Source organism: Ictidomys tridecemlineatus, chromosome 8, assembly GCF_052094955.1.
Source record: "Ictidomys tridecemlineatus isolate mIctTri1 chromosome 8, mIctTri1.hap1, whole genome shotgun sequence".
Classification (NCBI taxonomy): domain Eukaryota; kingdom Metazoa; phylum Chordata; class Mammalia; order Rodentia; family Sciuridae; genus Ictidomys; species Ictidomys tridecemlineatus.
Genome location: NC_135484.1, coordinates 14,766,479 through 14,785,362, shown reverse-complemented (window position 1 = coordinate 14,785,362; position 18,884 = coordinate 14,766,479). Strand labels below are relative to the sequence as shown.

At 44.1% G+C, this 18,884-nt stretch overlaps 1 protein-coding gene and 1 long non-coding RNA gene across 2 annotated transcripts in view; one reads left to right on the top strand and one right to left on the bottom strand.

Moving 5' to 3' along the window:
* Positions 1-2,727: 2,727 nt before the first annotated feature.
* Positions 2,728-18,077, bottom strand: LOC144365992 (uncharacterized). The gene is made up of 2 exons (XR_013424769.1): positions 17,604-18,077; positions 2,728-4,137 (listed from the first exon to the last, which is right to left on the bottom strand). It is a non-coding gene; the product is annotated as an uncharacterized LOC144365992 (long non-coding RNA).
* Akap12 (A-kinase anchoring protein 12) overlaps positions 16,870-18,884 on the top strand; it is an 88,474-nt gene continuing 86,459 nt past the window's right edge. The window contains exon 1 of the mRNA XM_078018888.1: positions 16,870-17,258. Coding sequence (XP_077875014.1) covers positions 17,097-17,258 — 162 coding nt within the window. The 5' untranslated portion in view covers positions 16,870-17,096. The remainder of the gene's footprint in view (positions 17,259-18,884) is intronic.

The window sequence follows — 18,884 nt, the reverse complement described above, 5'->3', positions numbered from 1 at the left end:
CACCTTTGCTAGCAAAGCAAAAAAACTTCTTTTTCCTTTTTCTTAAAACCATGTCTTCGTATTGGATTGGCATCTGGGACAAGGACCAAGCTTTTGGTATCACATTGACATCAGCTTCTGTGCATGCATATGCCTCTATAATAAGCAGACAAACTATATGCTTCACCTTATTATTACAAGTGTGTGTGTTTGGGTTATTTTGGTTTTGGTGGTTGTTTTTGTTTTTTGTGGTGATGAAGATTGAACCTGGGTCCTTGTACATGCTAAGCAAGCACTCGTCCACTGAGCCACATCCCCAGCCTGAGTGTGCTTTTATTTTTATTTTCTGCAGAGCTGGAATCCAGGGCCTCACACATGGTAGGCAAGTACTCTACCACTGAGCTACATGAGTCCCACTCCCCTCATTTAAAAAAAATTTTTTTTATTTACTTATTTAGGTACTGAGGATTGAATCCAAGGGTGCTTTGCCTCTGAGTTAAGTCTTCAGCCCTTTTAATTTTTAATTTTGAGACAGGGTCTCACTAAGTTGGTGAAGGCCCTCAATTGTTGAAGCTGGCTTTGAACTTGGGATCCCCCTCCCTCAGCCTCCCAGGTTGTTGGGATTACAGGACTACACCACCATGCCTGGCTCCTTTTATTATTTTAGATGTTCTTCTTTGGCTCTCTTTTTGAGGTTAGATATACTCCTCTTTAAGGAAAAAAAAAAAAAAAAAAGGTCAAGACCAGCCACAGCAAATTTTTTTTTTTTTTTTTGTACCAGGGATTGAACTCAGGACCACTAGACCACTGACCCACATCCCCAGCCCTATTTTGTATTTTATTTAGAGACAGGGTCTCACTGAGTTGCTTAGCGCCTCACCATTGCTGAGGCCAGCTTTGAAGTCAGGATCTTCCATCTCAGCCTCCAGAGCCACTGGGATTATACGCATGTGCGACCTGGCCTGGCCAGCCACAGCAATTTAACAAGACTCTAAGTAATTTAGTGAAACCCTGTCTCAAAATAAAAAATCAAAAGGGTCTGGAGATAGGACTTAGTGGTCATGCACTTCTGGATTTAATCTCTGGTACCAAAAAAAAAAAAAAAGGTAAAATTCCATACATAGACGTTGTTTTTCCAGGGGAGAACTTGAACTTAGTATCCCTGGATAATCCTTCTGTATTTCCTAAGGGGGGAAAAATTGTAAGGGGAGGAAAAAATAAAAAGGGCTGCGCTGGGGATCTGGCTAAGTGGTGAGTGCCCCTGGGTTCAAATCCCAGTGCCACAAAAAAGAAAATAAATAAGAAGGAAATCAATCTCTCTCTCTCTCTCTCTCTCTCTCTCTCTCTCTCACACACACACACACACACACACACACACACACACACAGCAAGCGTGGGAAGGGAAGGGAAAAGAAAACAGGTGCAGCTCCTGAAAGGCTTGGGTGTGGAGTTCACAAGTGATGGGGAGGAGAAGAATTCCTAGTGAGAAACTGGAATGACTTCCCGGAGCAGTGGTGTGCACCAGTGATCCCAGTTCCTGTAATACCAGCTCCTGGGGAGGCTGAGACAGGAGGATGGCGCGAACCCAGGGTGCAAGGCCTGCCTGGGAAACACAGCGAGACAACAGCTCTTAAAGAAAGAGATTGGCACAATGCAGTCGGCACTGTAGGAAGTTGGGGACGCCCACCTGTTCCCCAGGATTAGAGGTCCCCTCCCCACCAGCTCTGGCAGCTCAGCCAGAATTCTAAAGCAGGTACACAGACAGCCAAACGACCTGTGGCAGAACGGCTGTGCAGCAATCCTCAGGCAGAGGCAGCTCACAAGAAAGACGGATCCACGACACGTCCGACAGCGTGCCCAGGGCAGGATGCCACCTACCCTGCGTCAAACCGGTGGGCTCCCTAACCAGTGCTTGCAATGTGAGCTTGCACGCATGGATCCAGATTCTGCGCGGAGAAGCAGCTCTGAAGGTGTTGGGGTGCAGAATTCACCAGATTCTCGCACCCAGCCATGCAGAAGGGAAGTGCCTATGTAACTACTTCTGGTAGACATTTGTCTCCATTACCTCATTACCAGTGAAAACTCTTCTGATTTTTGTTTTTGTGATACTGGAGATTGAACCCAGGACTCCATGGGTGTTAGGAAAGCGTGCTATCACTGAGCTACAACCCCAGTTTTTACTTTATTTTGAGCTAGAGTCTCACTTATGATTATTCCGATTCAGCCTCGGAGTGCCTGGGGTTATAGGCCTGTGCCACCATGCTTGGCTAAAAATGATCTTTATCATCCTTATGCAGGTGCTGAGATACAGCTCAGTGGTAAAGAGATGGCCTGGTATGTTTGTTGTTCTGCATTTCACCCCCAGCCTGCAAGGAAAAAAAAAAAATACAGACAACTGTACGTTTTTAGAAAAAGGAAGTGAATAGTTTTGATGCTCTTGTTGAGGAATAATGAAATGTGACCAAAATCGTGACAAAAGTACAAGACCCAACATTTAAAAACTAAATAATGTGAGAGCCAGGGATGTAGATCAGTGGTAGAGCACTTGCCTAGCAAGTGCTGGTCTTGGGTTCGAAGCCTGACTCCCCCCCCCAAAAAAAAAAAAAGTTTAATATGAGCAATTTATTTAATTTTACCCTGAGAAAAAAGGAGCCCAGTTATTATTGATGAACACAGTGCCTAAAAGTGTTGTATCCCAGAATCATAAGAGCTGAATACAATTGAAATTGCACATAAAAAAGCCAGAGGTGTTTTGAAGCATTTATTTTAATGAAAAAGTGGAGCCTCTGAGTTCCTAAAAGTTTGTCTCCTGAAATTACTACCATGTGGAAAATTCCCTTATAGGTCTGAGAGACCTACTCTTACCATCTTCAGGCCAACCTCTTGCGTCTTTTACAAATATTGATTTTAGTTACTGCATTTATAGTGCTTTGCAGTCCATCTGTATGGAATAAAATATAAACTTTGCCTGTCCTCCCTGGCTAAGTCACTCTTCCCACAATGGCCTGTTTATCTTTCTCTGTTGCTGTTATAAATGCCTCCCAAGCCTCCAGGGAAACATCTCGGAGAGATCCTAACACTAGTCCACATTAAACTTCCATGTTTAAACTTACATGGACTTTGCCATTCCAAAAAAGATTTAAAATTTTCTTTGAGAACATTAGATTTCTAGGGCTGGAGGTGTAGCTCAATGGTAGAGAGCTTGCCTGTCACACGGACAAGGGCCTAGGTTCCATCCCCAGACAGCAACAGCAACAACAAAACAAAACAAATTTAGGTCGTGTCATCTTCTAAGGTTGGGGAGCGGCTCAAACAGCCTCCAGGTATAAGAAAAAGGCCGCTGCACCTGCACCTTTGTCTAAGTGGTCTGACTAAAGCTCCTCCTCCTTTGCACAAAGCATTCCGGCAGCTGATGCCACTGCTGAGCTCCCACACAGCTTTTCCTCTCAGCAACATCTTCATGGCAGAATTGTTCTGGGACTGCCTGCCACTTGATGAACTTGTCTCCTCCTCATACATCTGCCTTTGGGAGCTCCTGATCAGCACAGCTGCCTCATGAAGTGCAGCTTTAGCCAGACTGTGACACCAGAGACACTGAGGTCTTAACTCAGCTCCCCAAACCACGGGGAGTATGTATTTGCTAAAAATAATTAGAAGTAGTCCTCCTCCTCTTCCTCCTCCTTCCCCTCCCCCTCCCCCTCCCCTTCCCCGTCTCTGGGGATGGAATAGGGCCTTGCACAGGCTGGGCCCACACTCTACCACTGCGTTACAAAGTCACATCTAATTTATTTGGCCTTGAATCACAAACGTAACATTAGGAAAAAAAAACACCTTAAAACAACAAACACTTATTATTTCACAAATTTTGCTGGTGAGGAATGCTGAAGTGGCTTAGTTAGGTGGTCCTGGTTCAAGGTCTTCCCTAAGATTGCCTTCAAGCGGTGGGCCAGGGATGCTGTCATCTCATGGCTCATTTGGAGCGGAAGAATCCACTTCCAAGCTGGTTCTCCTGGTGGTTGGCACATACCAGTTTTTAGCTGGCTGTGGCAGAAGCCTTCAGCCCCTCACCACAGGGATCTCTCGGTTGGGCTGCTCACAGGATGGCGGCCTACTTTCCGCAGAGAGGAGAGGAAGAGCAGGGCGTGGGCAGGCAGCGCACTGTGGAACTCAAGAGAGGCCAAAGTCATTATCTCAGAAATGATACCATATTCTGTTGAGCACAGAGTCCAACCCTGGTAAAATAATAGGTAGCATCTCACTTCATAGTACTGATGCTCAAAGTTAGTAGATAGATGTGTTGTAAATACATATATTGAAGCCAAATGACTTTTTTTAATTGATGGAATATATAGTCAAAAAGGCTAGAGACCACTGACTGGGGAAGAAACCCAACGTTTTACATCTTACTTCATTTCAGACACTCTTCTTAGTCCTTTATCAATATCCTCACCAGTTTCACTCCTCACGAGAAAGGTGTGTGTGTGTGTGTGTGTGTGTGTGTGTGTGTGTGCCTATGTGTGTAGAGATACATATATACACATGCATATACATATATGTATATACACATGTGATTATATAAATGTATATGTATGTGTGTGCACTTGTATGTGTGTGTGTGTGTTTATCTCCGCCCCCGCCCCCCCCAGGAGCTTTGGCACATGTTAGGCAGATGCTCTACAGCTGAGCAACATCCCCGGCCCCAGGAAGGCGTTAAGGTTATTTGCACTGTACACTTACTTTGCCCAAAGTCACACAGCTACCAAGTGGCTGATGACAATTCAAACCCAGGCCAACTAACTCAAGGATCGCCTCTCTCAGTCCTCTCAGCCTTCTCTAACAACTGTTCACCTCGCAGTTAACAGCTTTGTGCCACTTTCCAGGACTATGCTAGGCCATGGTGAAACAAAACCAAATGAAGCACAGATCCAGCTGGAGCATAAGGGCGCACACCTGTAATCCCAGCTATCCAGAGGTTGAGGCAGTAGGATCGCCAAGTTCAAGGCCAGCTTGGACAACTTAGAGATAGTCTGTCTCAAAAATAAATGAAAAGAGCTGGGGATGTAGCTCAGTGGTAAAGTGTCCCTGAATTCATCCCCAGTACCAAAAAAAAAAAAAAAAAAAAAAAGGATTGGGAATTGACCTTGGCCAGGAAGATGATAGGCGGTTCCACTTCTCCCTTGGTGAGGTAAGTTAAGAAGGTATTTACATAGCAGGGCAGAGTCAGGAAATCTATTGTTTCTGTATTTTATCAAGTCTGATTGTTTCAGAGTTAACAAGCTTACAAGCAAAACAAAACACTAACCTATTAATACTGTGTTGACGTTGAATTTCTTTTTTTTTTTTTTCAGTGCTGTGGAAACTAGGACCTGGTGCAAGCTAGGCGTGCATCACTGAACCATACCCCCCAGCCCTTATTTTAAAAGTTAAAGGGTATTTCAGATAGTTGGAGAATATTGAATTTGAATAAAAACAGATATAATGGTAGGCATAGTAGTGTATTTGTGACCTTGGAGGCTAGCCTCGTCAAGTTAGTGAGACCCTGTCTGAAAATATAGAAAAATAAAAAGGGGCTGGGTATGTAGCTCAGTAATAGAGTGCCTCTAGCTTCAATCCCCACGTTGAAACAACAGCTACTACAGTTTGGAACTTTATTTTAGCCCTTTGAAAATATTTTGGTTGATTCCTCAGTACTGGGGGAAAAATGGGGAGGGAATGCTGAGAATCAATATTTTAAAAACTTTAAATTTTCTTGCAGGAATGGAGATTTAACCAAGGCTTCACACATGCACTCTATCTCTGAAGTACATCCTCATCCCCTCTCCTCCTCCTCCTCCTCCTCCTTTTTTTTTTTTTTTTTTTTTTTTTTTATAATTATGAGATAGGATTTGGCTAAATTGCCTAGGCTACATGCAAACTTTTGAACCTCTGGCCTCTAGTTCTCATGTGGTTGGGATTACAGATGTGTACCTCTGCAGTGGGCTATATAATTTGTTTTAAGCAGTGAAGGGGATGGAATCTAGGGCCTCATGCATGATAGGCAATCCGTCTACCACTGAGCTACTCCCCCAGCCCTATAGAACTTTCAACAAAATTTAAATCTGTACATTTTGAGTTATTGAAAACTACAAAGCAATTTTGAAAAATAATAGAGATGTCCAATACCTTTCACCTAGTTTCCCCCCAATAGTAACATTTTGCAAAAACAGTACAATTTCACATGTAGAATATTTACTTTGATACATTTCAGAACATTCCCATCTCACAGGGATCCATCTTGTTGCTCTCTCAGAGCCAGAGCCACAAGTACCTTCCTCTACACATTACCCTTCTGTGTGTGTGTGTGTGTGTGTGTGTGTGTGTTTATGTGTTTGTTCCCAGGATTCAACCCAGGGGTGCTTAACCATGAGCCACATCCCAGCCCTTTTTTATTTTTATGTGGTGCTGAGGATTGAACCCAGCACCTTGCACTTGCTAGGCAAGTGCTCTACTGCTAAGCCACAACCCCAGCCCCATTTATTATTATTTATTTATTTTTTTGAGAATTTTAATATTTATTTATTTTTTCTTAGTTCTGGGCGGACACAACATCTTCGTTTGTATGTGGTGCTGAGGATCGAACCCGGGCCACACACATGCTAGGCGAGCGCTACCGCTTGAGCCACATCCCCAGCCCCTTTATTTTTTATTTAGAAAAAGGGTCTTGCTAATTGTTTAGGGCCTTGCTAAGTTACTGAGGCTGGCTTTCAACTGGAGATCCTCCCACCTCAGTCCCTGGAGTTCCTGGGGTCACAGGTGCACGCCACTGCAATGGCTCCTTTACCTTCCTCAACCTGTGGCTACCATGATCTCTTTTCCATGTCTATAATTTTGTAGTTTCAAGACTGTTATGTAAATGGAATCATATAGTATGTACCTTTAGGAATTAGTGGTGTTCTTTTAGCATAATTCTCTGGGGATTCATCCAGATTTTTGCATGTATAAATAATTTGTTTCTTTTTATTGTTGAGCGCTAGTCCAATTATTCAACATATTAAAGGACATCTGGGTTGGAATTATCACAAACAAAGCTGGGTATAGGTGTTTGTATGAACCTAATTCTAAGAAACCACAATTCAGGTCATGTGATAGTTGGATTGAATTGTATTTTATTTTTAGGAAATGGGGTCTAGCTATTGCCTTTGCTGGCCCTGAACTCCTGGGCTCAAGCCACCCTCTGCCTCAGCCTCCTGAGTAGCTGGTACGACAGGCGGACGGCAGCACATCCCGCCATGTGTTTAGTTATTTAAGAAGCTTCCAAACTGTATTCTAGCATGACTACGCCCTATTACACTCCCAGTGATAATGTATGAGTGATCTGGTTTCTCGCCTTTTATTTTTTATTATATCCATCCTGCCTTAGTCTCCAGAGTGGCTGGGATTACAGGCGTGTGCCACCACTATTGACTCACATATTGTCTATAATTGTTTAATTCCATAATTAGGAGCAAATATTCATTATTTCACAGCCATATTCTTGCCTTGGAATATGATAATAGTAGATAATTGCATATACATAATCCTATATTTATCTGTAACCACATACAGTACTGGAAGAACTATCTTCTTTGGCATAATTTTTAAAAATTCAGTCTCACTAAAGATGTTCCCACTGTTAAATGAAGTCATCATGTCATGAGGCCGGTTTTGGACTCCTTCCAGGTGGGTTGATTTGCTTGAAAGGATCAGATTGAATATTCATAATTATGACGATTCCAGAACATAAGACTCCTTCCTCTAATACCATTAAAAAAAAAAAAACTGGGCCAAAAGGAAATTGCTTTCCCTCTTATTCTTATGGAGTTCTTTGTTTGTTAATTCCCATCGAGTGGAGGAACACAGGAGCCAGGTGACTTAACAAAGTCAGCTCCATCTCCAAGCCCTAGAACAGTGGTTCCCGGCTCTGGGGAGCTTTTTCACCACCCCAGGACCCAGCTGCACCTAGACCTGTGAAGTCCGAATCCTGGGGTGGAGGCATTCCTGTTGGTGAAAACTCCCAGGCACCCCGTTACTCAGCCAAGGCTGAGAACCGACTGCTGAAGGGCTGGGGTCTCTGTGGAAATGAGTGTTTTTATAATTCATCAGTCAATACAGAGTGGACCCAGTTGTCATAACACACTCCATGAACACATCTTTTGAGTTTTAGCCTTAGTTGAATAATTGGGAATTTTCTAACATTCATCTGATTCTGCTAGCAAGAGCAACACATGTTCAATGAAGAGAATTTTGAGGAAAAAAAAAACAGGCATGCATAATGAAGGGAAAACAAGTCATTTGAAATTCTGTCACTCAAGGGGGCTCAGGGGCTCCTGAATATCATCTCAACTACTTGGGAGGCTGAGGTAGGAGGATTGTAAATTTGAAACCAGAATGAGCAATTTAGGGAGACCAGTTGCCCTTCAAAATAAGGGGGGGGGTGCTGGGAATGTGGTTTACTTGAGGATCACTTACCTAGTATGCAGGAGGCCCAACGCCACCAAAAGAAAACAATAAAAAGTCAGGTGCTGTGGTGCACACCTGTAATCCCAGCTATTCTGGAAGCTGAGGTAGTAAGATGGCAAGTTCAAAGCCAGCTTCAGCAATTTAATGAGACCCTGTTTTAAAATTAAAAATAAAAGGGACTAGGTATGTACTTCAGTGGTGGTGGTGGTGGTGGTGGTGGTGGGGAGAAGAATTCAGTCACCCAGAAAGAACTTTTGTAATATTTTAGTCTTCTTCCTAGGCATAAATACACACACACACACACACACACACACATACACATCACACACATGCACACCCTTTAATTTTGAGGCATGTATGTATTTCAGGCTGAAATTAGTACTAGGACTTTTGCCTTACATGTGAGGTCTTAGGTTGGATCCCCATCACAGCAAAATACTAAATAAATTAATAAAAATATTTCATATATATATTTCAGCTTTTATTCTTTCAAAGTTGAGATGATATTGTATATAACTTTCTAAGTTATTCTAGTTATCTGATAATTAAGGGCAATAATTAGTATCAATATCCGGGCACAATTGAGCATGCCTGTAATCCCTGTAACAGGAGGATCTCAAGTTCGAGGCCAGCCTCAGCAATTTAGTGAGGCTTTAAGCAAATTAGCCAGGCCCTGTCTCAAAATAAAAAATAAAAAGAGTTGGGGATGTAGCTCAGTGGCAAAGCACCCTGGGTTCAATCCCTGGTACCAAAAAAAAAAAAAAAATAGTATCAACAGCAGAACGTATGGAATTAATATTGACTAGTAGTTATAGAAAAAAAAAGGGGGGATACCAGGGATTTAACCTAAGTGTGCTTAAGCACTGAACCATAAACCCAGTCTTTTTTATTTTTTATTTAGAGATGGGGTCTTACTAAGTTGCAAAAGGCCTCACAAAATTGCTGAGGCTGACTTTGAACATGAGATCCTCTTGCCTCAGTCTCCCAAGCTGCTACTAGTTGTTATAATTTTTTATTATAATTTTTACAATTTCACTTACTCTGATCTTGGTCAATATCATAGATAAAAACAATTAAGATATACTTTTTAGAAAATTTCAGCTACTCTGGAGGCTGAGGCAGGAGAATTGCAATTTCAAAGCTGACCTGGACAATTTAGTAAGACCTTGCCTCAAAACAAAAACTAGAAAGAACAGGGAACATAGCTCAGGAGTAGATTGCCCCTGGATTCAATCTCCAGTAACATACACACACACACACACACACACACACACACTGGGGTCTAGGGTTGTAGGTCAGTGGTACAGTGCTTGCCTAGCATGCACGAGTCCAAGGGCCCCAGGTTAGATCCACAGCATTACAAAACAGAAGGGGAAGGGGAAGGGGAAGGGGAAGGGGAAGGGGAAGGGGAAGGGGAAAATTAGCTGCTATAAAACGATAGTTAAGGCACATGACTATGTTTTTCCCCCTAAACTGACACAAATTGCCACTGATGCCTCCTCTATCTCATATAAATTGGAGAATATGCAAAAAATACATAATTCTGAGCCAAAATAATATGTAATATGTAAAAATAAATGATCATTTTCCCCCTAAACCCTTTACCTTCTCTGATTAGGCAGGGATATGAGCCAGCAAGGGACACCTATTCAGGTAAGGTGAATTGAATGCAGACTTATTAAGCACAACGGAATGGCCTTTTCTGATTGAGTCTCCAGGGCCAGCCAACTTTTTTCTTTTTCTGATGTTGGGGCCTAACCCCAGTACCACATACATGCTAAGTACATGTATGCTCGATCGGCCACAGAGCTCACCCCCAACCCCCTCCTACATACTTTATTTATTTTTAATATTTTTTGGGGAGGTATTGGGTATAGGGCTGGGGTGTAGCAGAGTGGCCGAGGGCCCCTGAGTTTAATCCCTGATACTGCACCCCTCCTCCCAAAATATATTATATTTAGTTGTAGATGGACACAATACCTTCATTTAATTTATTATTATTATTATTATTTTGCAGTGCTGAGGATTGAACCCAATGCCTCTTATGTGCAAAGCAAGTGTTCCACAGGGAGCTACAACCCCAGTGCTTTAATTTTTTTGGTACTGGCAATTTAACCCAGAGACACTTTACCACTAAGCTACATAACAGCCCATTTTATTTTTTTAATTTTTATTTATTTTTTGTTTTGAGACAGGGTCTCGCTAAGTTGTTGAGGGCCTCGCTGAATTATTGAAGCTGGCCTTGAACTTGTGATCCTCCTGCCTCAGTTTCCTGAGTCACTGGAATTACAGGTATGTTTCTTTTTTATTTCAAGACATGGTCTTGATAAATTGCTGAAGCTCTTGTGGAATTGCCAAGGCTGACCTCAGACCTTAAATCCTCAGACCTCAAATCCTCCTGCCTCTGCCTCCCCAGTCACTGGGATCACAGGAGCATGCCACCGTGCAGGCCTCTCCTGCATACTTTAAATCATCTCTAGATAACTTAGAGTAGCTAATACAATGTAAATGCTAGGTACATAACATACAGTTGTACTGTATTATTTAGGGAATAGTGACAAGAAAAATGTCTGTACATGTTCAGCACAGATGAAATTTTTTTAAGAAAAATATTTTTCCAATCTGAGATTGTTAAGTCCATGGATGCAGAGCTCACAGGTTTGGTGGGCCAACGTTTCACAGAATGATTCCATTTCTATGAAAATGTAGAAAATGCAGACTCATCCATACTGTTAGATAGCAGATAGGTGCTTGCATGGAAGGCAAGGTGGGAACAGAAGGGGCAAGGCCAAGGATTACTGGGCCTTCAGGGAGATTTGAGGGTTACTGGTTCTGGTCACCACTGTGATTGTGGTGCTGATTTCAAGGACACCTATACTTGCCCTCAAATTGCCTGACCACAGAGGTGCACATCTGTTATCTGCGCTGCTCTGGAGACTGAGACAGGAGGATTGTAAGTTCTGGGCTATTCTATGGAATTTAAGGAGACTCTCAAAAGTATAATCAGAAAAAAAAAAAAAAAGTTGGATGCTTAGAGGACCATTTGTAGAATGGATGAAAAGACTTGGAAATTTGAGGATTGTGGTGGCCTGATCTACCTTGGAGTGTAGATAACGTCCATTACCTTCAGGAACCTTGGAAAAATGCATCTGGACAAGTTCTCTCTTCACATTGGGCAAATCATTTTCTCCACCTTGGTTGGAGTTGTAAGTGAGTGGAGCAGCCCAATCTTAGAGAAATGAGGATCCAAAGGCATATTGGCTACTGCGTTTCAATTGCTTGATTCATTTTTTTTTTAAATTTGGGCACATCTTGAATAAAGTGGTGCCAGCTATGTCCAATAAGTTTTCTGTAAATAATTGCTTCTATAAAGGATTCCACAGAGGATGGAAAAATACAAGTGGAAAAAAAATATATACACACACGATTTTTAAATTTATATAATATTTACATATTAAAGAGGTACCATGATATTTTTTGATTCTTGTGTACGTTCTGAATGACCAACTCAGTGTCATTAGCCTATCAATCATGTGAAACTTTTAAACTTTTATAATTTCTTTATGGTGAATTCATTCAAATTTCTCTCATTTATTTATTTATTTATTGGTACTAAACTCAGGGGCATTGATCCACATCCCCAGCCGTTTTTATGTATTTATTGTTTTTATTTTAAGACAGGATCTCACTAAATTGTTTAGGACCCTGCTAAATTACTGAGGCTGGATTTGAACTTGAGATCTTCCTGCCTCAGCCTCCTGAGCTGCTGGGATTACAGTATGTGCCATTGCACCAAGCTCCCTCTTCTATTTTGAGATAATGTATTGTTGTTAATTTAGTCTAGTGCACCAGAGAACATCAGAACTTTCTCCTGTTGCACGATAATGTGGTACCCATTCAATTCCTTTAATATTGTGTTTGAAAATATTTGAGGTCTGGCTCAGTGGCACACCCATCATCCCAGCAACATGGAAGGCTGAGGCAGGAGGATCAAAAGTTTGAGGCCAACCTGGGCAACAGAGATACAAAGGTTGGAGATGTCACTTCGTGGTAAAGCAAGCACCCCTGGGTTTAATCGCCAGTATCAAATAAAATAAAAAATAAAAAATGTTTGGGTGCATGCATGATATTCTCAAGTGTGACGAAATGTTCTTGGTAAGTCTCCTGTGGCCAGTCTTTCTGGAGAAGTAAGCTTGAGAAGCACAGGTCAGCTTGCTGCATGGTCGTTGTGTGCTTGTTTTTGAGAACTCTCCACCTGTTTTTATGAGCAATAGTCCTCTCAGGGAAACAACTGGACGGCTGCCTGCCCCCTGGGAGAGGATGTGGGAAGACACCTGCGTCCTGCAATGTGGAGAGTGTCAGGGCTGCTGGAGTGAAATCAGGGTACTAACAAGCTCAGACTGAGTGCAAAACAAGAAACCAACTGCCTTCCGTGTCCCTCCACGACCCAGGCCGGGCCAAGCAATTCTGAATGCATCTTCCAACCCAAGAAAACTGGAATTAGTGACCGGAATTAGAGCCTTGAATGAGAAGTACACTGGGTACACAATAGTCGCTCCATAAATGTGGGTTGGAAGAATGAATCAATGAATGGGTAAACTTTTTAACTTTTTGTTTTTGGGGGAAGAGTAATGGCGATTAAACCCAGGGGCACTTCACTACTGAGCTACATCCCCAGTCCTATTTTTTTTTTTTTTAAAGAGAGAGTGAGAGAGAAGAGAGAGAGAGATAGAGAGAGAATTTTTTAATATTTATTTTTTAGTTCTTGGCGGACACAACATCTTTGTTGGTATGTGGTGCTGAGGATCGAACCCGGGCCCCACGCATGCCAGGCGAGCGCTCTACCGCTTGAGCCACATCCCCAGCCCCCCAGTCCTTTTTTATTTTTCTATTTTTGAGACAGGGTCTCGCCAAATTGCTGAGGCTGGACTTAAACTGGAGATCCTCCTGCCTCAGCCTCTTGAGTAACTGGGATTACAGACCTGCCACAGCGACCAGCGAATCTGTAACATTTTGAAGGACTAACCAGCACATCCAAAAAGTTGGGATATCTCATTTCTGGGAATAATTAATAACAATCTCAATAAAGAGTAACTCCTGGGGTTGAGAATGTAGCTCTGTGGGAGAAGCCTTGCCTAACATGTTTGAGGCCCTGATTTGATCTCCTGGCACTGCAAAACCAAGAAAGAACAGAAGAAAAAAGTTGGGGGAGGAAAGTAACTCTCTTGTTTGTAAGTAAGAGGGAGAGGATTCCTTGGTTAGTCCAGAAAACATAGTTATGTTTGTGCTTGTGTGAGTATATGAAGGAGGCTGTTATTCTTAACAATTCTCTTATCCTTGAGCTGTTCAGGCAGAAATCAGAAAAAAACAAATATGTACATCTCTTAATCCCTCCCCCCTTTTAAAATGTGCTTGGGGTTGAACTCATAGTTTCAAGCAAGCTAGGCACGGACTCTACCATTGAGTTACATTTCCAGTGCCTTTTGCTTTTAAAAATGACAATATGAGCATTGTCACGGTCTGGAAAACAGACAAAGCAAGCAGCTGCCAATCTAAGCAGATGCGGAGGATGTCTTCCTCAGCATGTGGGTTGTATACTTGAAATCTTTGACCTAGCCAGGTGCCCTGATGTTGCCTGTAATCCCATTCAGTGACTTGGGAGGCTGAAGCAGGAGGATTACAAGTTTGAGGCCAGATTGGACAATTTAATGAGGCCCTAAGCAATTTAGTGAGATGCTTTCTCAAAATGAAACATAAAAAGGGTTGGGGATGTAGCTCAGTGATAAATCGTCCCTGGGTTCACTCCCCAGTACCAGAAAAACAAAACTAAACAAAAAACCTTTTACCTTGTAATCCTTTCTGAACATTTAAAGGCTGGTGGATATGAAAAGCTTTGTCAAGAATTTGCCAAGAATCAAGTAAATATAATCTTACAGAATGGGAAAGTTTTGATAATATTTGTACTATCTACTGATACATTTTCAAATGTGCTGACTTTAATTGTTCTCAAACAGGCTTTTCTTTTCTTTTTCCTTGGTGTGAGGGATGGAACCCAGTATCTCCCACATGCACATGTGGTCTGCCACTGAGCTACACCCCCAGGCCTCAAATAGTCTTTAACAGAATTTTAAAGCTCTTATCATCATAAGCAAGGTCTGAATGTCACTTGTCAGCTACAACCCTGAGAAGAAGCTTCAAATAGAAGGGGGCTGAGATGTTGTGCAGTGATTGAGTATGACTTTGAAGTTACATGCCAGTTGAACTCCTTGCTCTTCTATTTACAGCTCTGATACCTTGGGCACATGTTGAATTTCTCTGAGTCTAGAGTCTCCGCCTCCCCATTGGTAAAAGGAGAATGAAAGCATCTACATCATGGAGTTATTGTAAGGATTATATGTGATTATATATGCAAAGGGCTTTGGACAGTGCCTGGCCCAGAATGAGAACTCTAGTGTTTCCTAAATAGTCAAAATTTCAGTTGGGGGCTGGGATTGTAGCTTAATGGTAGAGTGCTCGCCTAGCACATGTGAGGCACTGGGTTTGATCCTCAGTACCACATATAAATAAATAAAATAAAGTCATTGTGTCCATCTACAATATTTTTTAAAAACTTGCATTGAAGTGAGTAAGTGCTTGAAAATTCCTAAGACCAAAGATCTTGCACCTGTTTCTGAAGATATAACTTCCAGAGAAATTGGCCTTTGCATACACATTCAAATTAAGTATGATGAATACAGAAGAATTTTACACTGGATAACTAACGACTGGTGTCAATATACCACTCACAATTAATTAGGCCCAAAGTATCCTGTCTATGAACTACTGCTTACATCAAGTCAGTACTAACTTATACTAAATCAGGGGATGGGACATTTATTTATCTGGCATCTAGTTCTGATGTTCTAAAAATTTCTTCTTTTTTTTTCTTTATTGTTTTTTATTGTAGTAGTGGGGATTGAACCTAGGGGTGCCCTATTGCTGAGCTATATCCCATCCTTTTATAGTTTTTATTTTGAGACAAGGACTTGCTAAATTGTTGAGGCCTTGAATCTGTATCCTTGTGCCCCAGACTTGGAGCCTCTGGGATTACAGGTATGTAAGTACCACTGTGCCAGGCAAGTTTCTCATACTTTTCTTTTTTGGTGCAGGATCTAACCCTACCCTTCCCCCATATGAGGCAAACACTTTACCACTATTCTCCATTCTAGCCAAAGTTTCTTCATTTTTATGGAGGGTACCACTATCTGTGAGAATTCAGGAACTTGGTTCCCAGGTCGGGGGTCATTATGCACTTCAGCCCCAGCACCTTCCTGTGTATGTGCCAAATAATCCAGCTAAAAACTGAATGTAGTTCAAGTATTTATCGACTGCCGGTTATGTTCATATAATAAATATTATATTCAAGAGAAGGAAGGAAAAGAATGCATTCCACTTAGGCTGGTAGTATTTCTTTCTTCTTCTTTTTTCAGTTGGTCCTGGGAATTGAACCTGATGGTGTTCTACCACTTACCACTGAGCTACATCTCCAGCCCTTTTTTGTTTTATTTTGAGACAGAGTCTTGCCAGATTGCTCAGGCTGGCTTCGAACTTGTGATCTCCTGTCTCAGCCTCCCCAGTCACTGAGATTACAGGTTCAATTCTTCATATTTTGAGAATACTGATGGCCAATGAACAGACCCAGGCCACCACGTTTCAGCATCACACGAGACAAGTGGCCCGGATGGGTTACCTCTAGCATCAGGCCGTCAAAGGACAGGCACATTTCCAGTAACAGGCTCATTTCCCCCCATGTTCCCTAGGGAAGGAGGGCAGCGGGTGCTGCTGACGGCATCAGCTGACATCACTGGCTCGGGATGATGGGCGAGCTTGGGGCCTCAAGGCCCACCTCATAGGTGGCCTGACTGCGTTAACCTCTCAATTCTCAGCTCCTGCCACGTGAGCTGCCCTAATATGGTCAGACTCCGGAGGGGAGCAGGAGCGTTTGCCTTTATCCTGCTAACGGGGAGGAGGCAGGAACAAATGTTTAGAATCAAACACAAGCTGAAGGAAAGCAAACGAGGATCTGGGTTGGCTGTTGGGCGAGTGGCAAGGCAGCCCCAGCAGAAGCTCCTGCTTCGGGTTATCAATCATTGAATAAAACCCAGTTCCCTCAATGTCCCAGGGAAGCTTCTGACGCCCCCTCTTTCTGGCTGTCTCCCCACCTTCTGCAGCCCTGCTTGGGTCGTCCCCGCAGCGCTCTGCCCGTTGGGGGCGGGAGGCGCCCTGGGGGCCGTGCTGGCGGCTGGCCAGGACCTGGGTGGCGTCTGGCTTCGCCTCTGGTCCTAGCAGCCTGGGGGCAGATGCTGCTGCAAGGCGTGTCTGGGGCTGCGCTCATGTGATGAAGCGAGGGGAAAACAAGGCGGGGGGAGGAGGCGAAGAGGTGGCTTTTTTTTTTTTTTTTCTTTTAAGGAGTTTGCCGGGAGCGCGTCTCCTTCATTCGCAGTCGGGGCGCGTTCGCAAGAGGACCGCGGAGGGGACGGCGCTCTTGGGACCGCGGAGGGGAACACGCTCCTTGGGCACGTCTTCTCGCTCTGCCCGCGGCCCTGCGATTTGGGGGAAGGCGTTACCCGGCGGCTGGGCGCGGGAGAGCCAGGGGAGCCATGGGTGCCGGCAGCTCCACCGAGCAGCGGAGCCCGGAGCAGCCGCCGGAGGGGAGCGACACACCGGCCGAGCCCGAGCTCATCAGCGGCGGCCCCTCGGCGGAGGCGGCTCCGGACACGTCAGAGGACCCCACCATCATCGCCGCGGACCCCTCCACCAAGGTACGGGCGAGCGCGGCCACCTGCCCCGGGGAGGCGGGGACGGAGGGGTCCCTCCGATTTCCGCCGGGGAGAACTTCCCAGTCGGTCCAGCCCATCCGCAAACTCACAGCGCGAACCCCTCTGGCTAGGCTTTGCAGGGTCTTTCGCGCCGGGGCGGGGCCAGAACAGCAGCGAGCGCGGCTGGGGACTGGCATCTTTGTCGTGGGTCTCTAGGGGAGGCGACTGCGCCATCCGCAGTAATAAAATCCGCCCCTGCCCACCGCTCCCGAGCTTTTCTCCACTCTTCCGGTAGGAGCCATTCAGCCCAGGTTGATGGGCTGCGTGGGGCATCCGTGGAGAACTCACCACCCGCCGGGCATCTGGAGCTCCCCCGGGAAGGTCGGCGGTGGGGCCGGGTAGGCGCTGGAGCCCGGCGAACCGCCATCCTCGGTTTTCCGCCGGGTGCAGCCTTTTCCACCAGCTGCGCTGAGCCGCAGGGTTTGGTACCCAGTGCTCCTGCAGCAGAGGCTGGAGCAGATGTCGCCTTCCTGATGCAGAGAGCCTAGGGTGTAGCTCCCTCTGAGCCAGAGAAAACCTGGGCAGATGCAGCATTTCTGAAAGGAATGACAGATTTTGAAAGCAAGCCGGCGCCCTGTTCCCCCTTTTGCTCGGTTCACTGCCAGTGGGACTCAGTTGGACAAAACTGAAGGAGTAGTTTGAAGTTCTCCAAGGATGCGGTCTAAGGCGTAAAGGAGCATACCCTGACTCTTTGCTATGAAGGCAGTGCTAGAAACTCTTTGGAAATACTGCATGTCGTAGCCTTCAGGATTCATAGCTGGAATATTTCATCTGGGCCAGCACAGCCGCCAAGATTGTGTCTTGTTCTGATCGTTGTATTTGAGACCTGTTTTGCAGAATATGTGTTCATTAGCAAAGCTTCACCCAACCCGTTTTGGGAGAGATGTGGACAATCATACTTAATACTATTAAAAACAACCCTCTGGTTGCTTTTGAGGACAGAGTAATGAGGACCTTTAAGAGTGATGTTAGGGGACCTGGGTGTAGCTCAGTTGTAGACAGCTTGCCTAGCATGCATGGGGCTTTGGGTGCATGGGATTCCCAATGCATGGGATTTCCCCCACCTCCCCAAAAAAGGTGAAAAAAAATGAGATCTAGGTAAATTTCGTAGAACTATGACCTCATTGCTTTGACCTCTTTACCTGACCTAGTCTGAGCTGAAAGGCTGTCGTTTTTATTTTTAACTTTTTTCTTTTTGTGTGTGTTGGGAGTTGAACACAGGGGCGTTTAACCACATAGTCACATCCTCAGCCTTTATTTTTAATTCTGAGACTTGAGGATTGCTAAATTGCCCAACTGGCCTGGAACTTGTGATTCCCTGTGCCTCAGCCTCCCCAGTTGCTGAGATTACAGGACTGACCACACCTAGAGAGAGAGAGAGAGAGAGAGAGAGAGAGAGAGAGAGAGAGAGAGAGAGAGAGAGCTCTTAATAATAGAAATCTCCAGCCTTTAAAAAAATTGTTTTGGTACTGGATCAAATCCAGGGCACTTTACCACTGAGCTGCACTCCCAGTCCTTTTTATTTTGAGACAAGCTCCCTGTAAATTGCTGAGGCTGGCCTGGAACTTG